The sequence below is a fragment of the Ammodytes marinus genome (assembly GCF_949987685.1).
Source record: "Ammodytes marinus genome assembly, chromosome: 18".
Taxonomy (NCBI): domain Eukaryota; kingdom Metazoa; phylum Chordata; class Actinopteri; order Uranoscopiformes; family Ammodytidae; genus Ammodytes; species Ammodytes marinus.
The window spans coordinates 1,963,169-1,970,668 of NC_137222.1; the positions used below are offsets into that span (position 1 = coordinate 1,963,169).

At 37.6% G+C, this 7,500-nt stretch overlaps 2 protein-coding genes across 3 annotated transcripts in view; both read right to left on the reverse strand.

The window, feature by feature from the left end:
* brap (BRCA1 associated protein) overlaps nt 1-4,839 on the reverse strand; it is a 19,444-nt gene extending 14,605 nt beyond the window's left edge. The window contains exons 1-4 of the mRNA XM_080046927.1: nt 4,504-4,839; nt 2,961-3,119; nt 1,498-1,696; nt 1-184 (exon numbers count right to left, since the gene is read on the reverse strand). The exon at nt 1-184 is cut by the window's left edge and continues 6 nt beyond it. Coding sequence (XP_079903053.1) covers nt 1-184; nt 1,498-1,696; nt 2,961-3,119; nt 4,504-4,582 — 621 coding nt within the window. The 5' untranslated portion in view covers nt 4,583-4,839. The remainder of the gene's footprint in view (nt 185-1,497; nt 1,697-2,960; nt 3,120-4,503) is intronic.
* Nucleotides 4,840-6,171: 1,332 nt separating this feature from the next.
* Nucleotides 6,172-7,500, reverse strand: part of naa25 (N-alpha-acetyltransferase 25, NatB auxiliary subunit) — a 23,996-nt gene continuing 22,667 nt past the window's right edge. For both annotated transcript variants that reach the window (XM_080046495.1, XM_080046494.1), the window contains one exon: nt 6,172-7,500. This exon is cut by the window's right edge and continues 1,216 nt beyond it. The gene's annotated coding sequence lies outside the window, so the exon portion shown is untranslated.

Consider the following 7,500-nt stretch of genomic DNA (forward strand, 5'->3'; position numbering starts at 1 on the left):
ACAGAACTTAATAAGGACCATGTACTGGTTAGGAGTGGAGTCCCGTATGATCTTCATGTGTTCCATGACATCATTAAAAGGCGCCAGCAGCTTCATGAGGTCATGGCTGGTCATCGTGGCGGGGACGGTGAGGATACACACCATCGCACTGCGCCGAACGTCCTCAGTCAACGACGTCATTTTACTACAAGACAAAGAAATACAAAAACACAGGCTATCAACACCAGTAACAAACTATTGGTCGTTGTGTCCTTGGGCCAAGACTCTTCACCCACCTTGCCTTGTGTGAATGTGTATGACTGACTGCTGTATGTTTGTGGTGGTCGGAGGGCCCGTAGGCGCAAAATGGCAGCCACGCTTCTGCCACCGGTATGACTGTGTGTGAATGAATGGAACCTGGAACCCTGTAAAGCGCTTTGAGAGCCTAGAAAAGCGCTAAAAATAATAATAATAATAATAATAAATCCAATCCATTATTATTATTATTCCACTGTCTTTTTTTTTTTTTTTTTTTTTTTAACCTTTATTTATACAGGTAAATCCCATTGAGTCCGAAGACTCTTTTGCAAGGGAGACCTGTTCCCATTTACACGTTACCATTCACACACACATTCATAAACCGATAGCAGGCTAACTATCGACATTCACACGAGGCAAGGTGGGTGAAGTGTCTTGCCCAAGGACACAACAACTATGACACAGGTGGCAGGGCGGGGATCGAACCTCCAACCCTTTGATCATCGGCCGTCCCGCTCTACCAACTGAGCCACAGTCTTTGAAGCTACCGCAATATTAAAAGGTTCTGGAAAGTGATAATAAACATATCTGATGTTATTTTTATTGTGTTGGCTGTTGGCACACTATTTAAAAAGGTTGAATCAGCGATAGTGGAGCTTTCTGTCAAAATCAGTGAATATCTCCTCACGATCTGCTAACCGTCCGTGTTGTGTGTGTGCTGAAAAATCAATCCAATGTTAATACACCGCCTAGGCTCTGTAAACGGGCATGTTGAGAGCTATGGTGGGCCCCCTTTGTTTACATACTAGTTTACAGAGCCTAGGCTGCGTATTAACACTGGATTTTTTTTCACCGCACACATAGTATGGACCAAGCATTCTCTAGGATCGCTGACTACAACTTTAATAAATATATTCCTTTAAAAAAGAAAATTACTGAATGAACACTATCCCTGTGTTCCAATTCACATACTCTTTCTCTTTACTACACTACATACTAAAGAACAGAAGAGTTTTAGGGGCCACAGGAGAGAGAAAAAAAATCAGATAAGGAAGATTTGTTTTCATTTTGTTAAGAAATGTCAAGAATAAAGACGAATACTCCAAAATGCTATTGGAGTTAGTGGGGCATTTATGTATTTTCAGCATACTACAATTGACGTGCATGTATTGGGACATCCAAAATCTTTTTCTGGCATACTAAATAGTAGGGAAGTATGGGGATTGGAATTCAGGGTCTGTCCTATTATAAGCTACTGACTTGGTCTTGTAGAGATGCATGATCCCGTGTACGATCTCCACCGATGGATTTCCACTGAAGAACGAGATCTGATCCGGGAGCTGTTTGGAGGGCGAGTCTGGGGCCGCGCTGTCGTCATGGGAACTCTCTGTGATGTCATCAGCGGTCGGTTCGGTCGCTACAGTCGGAGATTCACTGACTCCGGTGTCTTCGCCTCCGCCTTTATCGAGATCGGGAAAATGCATAGACAGTCATTCAGTGTATTTAACTACATAGTAGAGGGGTGCTGAGGCCGCCATGTTGCACCGCCATGTTTTCTACAGTAGCACAGAACGGACAAACTTAACGGCCTTATGTGTTTTTATATATAGTGGGCGTCCTGGGGAAATGCACCTGTTGGAAGGCCAAGAAGAAGAAGAAGTACTATAGAATAAATAACTGAATACATCTTCACCTGGGGCGCCCTTAGCTCAGTTGGTAGGGCGTCCCCCCCCCCCGGGCCGGGCCCAGCAGCAGACCTGGGTTCGATTCCCGCCCGCGGTCGTTCTCTGCATGTCACTCCCCTCTCTGCCCCATTTCACCTCTGTCTCTACACTATCAATAAAGCATAACAATGCCCAAAAAATATTAAAAAAAAAAAAAAAAAAAAAAAAAAAGACATCTTCACCTCATCAATTGATAATGATATTGTGGAAAGACTTGAGGCAGTGGTGGATGATGCCTTCTTTAGTAACTATAGCTTCTTGTCCTTGAAGGGCCACCGTAGCTGGTGTATATTCTTCCAAAGGGGAGGAGTTAGCAAGGGACCATAGATTCTAAAATTTCACCACCACTGGATGAAGATAAATACTCCAATATTACACACTGAACCTTTAAGGCGCTATCATACAACAGATATAATGAAATGTAACTTTATTTAAACAGGGACAATGTACAAAATAAACGTTAACCTTGTTTAGAGCCAAGGAGAGATGCATTGTACCAGGTTTTAGCAAACTGCTATTTTCCCCCTGTGTAGTCCCTGGGGCAGGTTAGAAGAATAAACACTACTAAACTACAGGTGATACTCGTATTATTGGAATATCATGGAAAATTAATTGGAATTGAGGCAAGAATTCATGCAGAAGGGGCCCAAACCAAGTACTGAGTACATATGCATGATTATACTTTATATATATATATATATATATATATATATATGGCTGATATTTCTTTATTTAAAATCTCTTTTTTATTGATTTCATGTAATATTCAAATTTTCTGACATTTTGAATTTGGCGTTTTCATAAGCTGTAAGCCATAATAACCAACATTATAACAAACAAAGGCTTGAAATATCTCACTTTGAATGTAATGAGTCTATATAATATTTTAGTTTCACCTTTTAAGTTGAATTACTGAAATAAATGAACTTTTGCACGATATTCTAATTTTTCGAGTTTCACCTGTAAACAAGATACAATAATATATGAGTAAATATTCACCTGTCCCGGGCTGGAATGTCTCTATGACCATGTCCCCCATGGCTCTGCTGCCGATGTGTTGGTGCAGGACATTGGCTCTCTCTAGGTCTGTCTTTCCACTCAGAGTGTGTTCAGCCAAACCTAACGCTCTGTCATGTAGCTCCTCATCAGACATGCCAACTAGGGGGGATGACAACAATAACACAGAAATACAGTATTAAAGCTATAGTGCGTGACTTTTTCATATAAATGAATGTTGGGTTAGATTCAAACCATCTGCCAAACGAGTTGACACAAAGTTGATTAAGCCTATCTATCAGCTCCACAAAACTCTCTCTGTATTTCTCAGTATGGCAGCGTTTACGAACTGGTTATGAAACTACGCGTCTTATGACCTGAAGTCACTGATGCACTTTTATCTGCTTCATGTTTTTCCACACATGGCCAACCTGTTATGTGCTGGAGAAATCATCGTGTCAGTTTGTTTTTGTGCTCATGTGTTGTATTTTTGTATTTTTCTTCTTTTAATGTTTATTTTTTTCTTTCTACCTGCCAGGGACTACAGGTGAAAATTAGCATTAGCACTGCATGGCTAAATCTGGCACATTTACATGTTGAACTTTGGTGCTCATGTCTATTAATGTGCGCTGTCCCTTTTAAACCTGCAGTGTGTAGAATTTTGGGTTTTACTTCCTAGCAGATTTTGTAGAAAGTAATTATAATATCAATAAGTACATTTAATTTAGTGTATAATAGCTGAAAATAATGTTTTGAATTATTATTTTTTCCCTTAGAAAGGGTCTCATATATGTCCATATTTCTGCATATTTTGGACCAAGGCCTAGTGCCGCCATCTTTAAAGTGTCATAGTTGGAATGTCATCAGGTGCATTGTTTAAAATTTAGAATTGTTCTTGTCCTTGAAGGCCACTGTAGCTTCTGTTATTATTCTAAAGGGTTGGGGTTACCCAGGGAGCGTTGCATTCTAGAACTTTGTAGAACTTTCTTGATGATGTCATATTACACACTGCACCTTTAAATAAAGAAATCTAAAAAAAAAAAAAAAAAAAAGAGAGCAGGATTGTTCCGATCCCAGCGTCGGTGAGGACATTTGTAAGCACCTCGGCTTTCATACAAGTCTATGCAGCCAATTAAACTTCATTTAATAGCAGCAGATACATAGGCAAGGCCAGGATGGACATGTTTTGTTTCCAATTTTATTATTGTTATTTATTTATTTATTCAACTCGTCATGTACTTTGAACGCAGAGCAACAGAGAACATTGATTTTATTGATAGGTCATTTTATTATGTATGTTAACTCTGTTTTGAATATATGTGCTGTTAAGAATCTTGCTATCTGGCTTTGTTGTTCGTTCCCAAATATCTCTTTGTATGTTGGTTCTGGTATGTTTTAGATATTTTATGTCATTTAATTCAATACATAGGCTCAATATTTTACTGTAGAAATAGGGATCTTAGCTTAGCTTCTTGGCTAACTTTACACACAAAAACAACGACTTATTATTTTTTTCTTCCCATAAGTAAGTATATATGTAACTCACCAGCTGAGTATTGGAAACCCTGTGGAAAAGGAGATTGGTCGGCCAATTCCAGACGGATAACGACCATAGACACACTCATGTGGAAGAAAATAAAATACTAATTTTCTTATTAAAAAATAAGAACAAAACAAAAACCGGTGACAGCTATACAGCTAAGCTAACACAGCTAACGGCTAAATACAAGCAGCCGTTAGGGTTCAGTTAGCAGAACAGACGTCATTCATACTATTCCAGTCTCCTCCGACCAAAAATACTAACAATTACATTTGTGTTTTGACAGTTAAAACACAGTAAATGTTAAAGACTTTCTTAGCTCACTGTTCTGTCAGCTGTTTATAGCATGTTGCTCTTCTTCGTAGACGAGAATTACGTAGAAATAAAATGACAGCGGGTGTGTTGCTGCCCCCTACACGGACAAACTGTGAACTGCACCCTTTACGATAGACGATGGTTGGATGGCTAGATAGATGGATGGATGGATGGGTTATTTCTGACTCTACTTCTATCATGATTCCATGTTAACACAGATAACTAATACAGGTGATACTCATATTATTAGAATATCATGGAAAATGAATTGGAATTGAGGCAAGAATTCATGCAAAAGGGGCCCAAACCAAGTACTGAGTACATGTCGATGATTATACTTTATATAGTGCCGACATTTCTGTATTTAAAATCCCTTTATTGATTTTTATGTAATATTAAAATTTTCAGAGATTTTGAATGTGGGGTTTTTATAAGCTGTAAACCATAATAAATACAAGTATAACAAAGGCTTGAAATATCTCACTTTGCATGTAATGAGTCTATATAATATTTTTTAGTTTCACCTTTTAAGTTGAATTGCTAAAATAAATGAACTTTTGCACGATATTAAAATTTTTCGAGTTTCACCTGTAAGTATAATATTCTAATCACAATTATAACATAGCGTTATGGTGAATGCCGTTGTCTTTTTTTGTCTATAAAATTTAAGAATATGGTGAAAATTGCCAATGTTTTGTTTTTGTTCGGCTTTCAGTTTCCAAACAAAAAGCCCAGAAATATTCACTTGGCATTAAAATCACAAAAACAATAATAAATCCTAAAATTCAAAACAGTTTTAAGCATTTATGTCTGAAACAATTGAAACATTAACACATTTCCTTTAAAGGTGCAGTGTGTAATATGACATCATCAAGTAAGTTCTAGAAAGTTCTAGAATGCAACGCTCCCTGGGTAACCTCAACCCTTTCGAATAATAACAGAAGCTACTGTGGCCTTCAAGGACAAGAACAATTCTAAATTTTAAACAATGCACCTGATGACATTCCAACTATGACACTTCCAAAATGGCGGTGACAAGGCCTTGGTCCAAAGTATGGAGAAATATGGACATATATGAGACCCTTTCTAAGGAAAAAAATAATAATTCTAAAAAACAAATCAGCTATTATGCACCAAATTAAACGTAATTATGGATATTATAATTATTTTCTACAAAATCTGCTAGGAAATAAAAACCCAAAATTCTACACACTGCAGGTTTAACAGTATGAACTTTTCAAAAATAAAAATACATGAATGAATGAATAAATAAATAGTCAAGAAGACAAGACAAGCGCAACAACAAATTCTCACATTTACTCTTTTTTTTTATTTAAAAAAAGCTTTGACATTCCAGTGTTTCTGTTTTCCATTTTTCTAACAAAAGAAGGTGATGGGTATGAGAGTATGACGCGCCAGATTGTCAACCAACAATTGTATTTAATTTCTGAACCTCAAATCCAAACAACAACATTATCATTGTTATGTGTTTTTAAATCAGTTCACAGACAGACTATCTCCCGTCCGGGGCCACAGATCCAAACAGACAGACAGATCCAAACAGACAGACAGACAGACAGGCTTGAATTTTTAGAACAAAAAAAAGTTAAATGAAAAGAAAAGAAAGGCGTTTATAAGCAGATGTGTGTGAGCTTGCTAACAAAACTTTTAAAAAAAAGGTGCAGTCAGTGATTCTGGAGAACGCTCGTTTGGTCAAAATCACCATATGTCAAAATCAGTGAATATCTCCTCATGATCTGCTACCTGTAGTTGGTTAACATGCCCGTTTACAGAGCCTAGGCGGAGTATTAACACTCTCTCGGACAGGTAGCGGGTAGATCATGAGGAGATATTCACCGATTTTGGACAACAAGCGTTCTCCAGATGCGCTGACTGACTCCACCAAATTCTCAATAATAAAATAAAATCAGAAAAAGAATCGAATAGAATAATCTAACTGCAGTACCGGCAGCTGTCCATCAGTGCTCCGTGGTGAGATTTGTAAACCGTCTTTTTTTTATAATAGTAGAAGAAGAAGTTAGGAGATGCTGTAGCCGTGGAAACTGTTTTTTTTTTTTTTTTTTTTTTTTCCAGAATGTGGGAATGAGAGAAATATGAAAACAGGACTTATCTCTGCTTTTTAAAAACACACTAAATGTCCATTCACTTTCACACTCTTTCATTGACTCTCTTCCATTTACAACTATTAGGTCCAATGCTTGTTTGTCTGTGAACACACACTTTTCTGGGGGTTTTGAGCTGTGTTTGATAAGAGGAAAAAATGGCCTTATAATATATAGAGCTTTTAAAATAAACTGTCAATACATTTAGATATGGATTAAGGAAGATAGGATTCCTCGTAAATGTCCTGGTTGAGATTGAATTTGAACACATTTTGAGCAAAAAAAAAAAATGCATTAAAGCATAATGGAAAAGTATATTATTTGAATGAGTTTTTTTTTACCCCACACACACACACACACACACACACACACACACACACACACACACACACACACACACACACACACACACACACACACACACACACACACACACACACACACACACACACACACACACACACACACACACACACACACACACACACACACACACACACACACACACACACACACACACAGGGATTAATAAATAGTGAATCAAGTCGAATCGTAAAAGGATTTT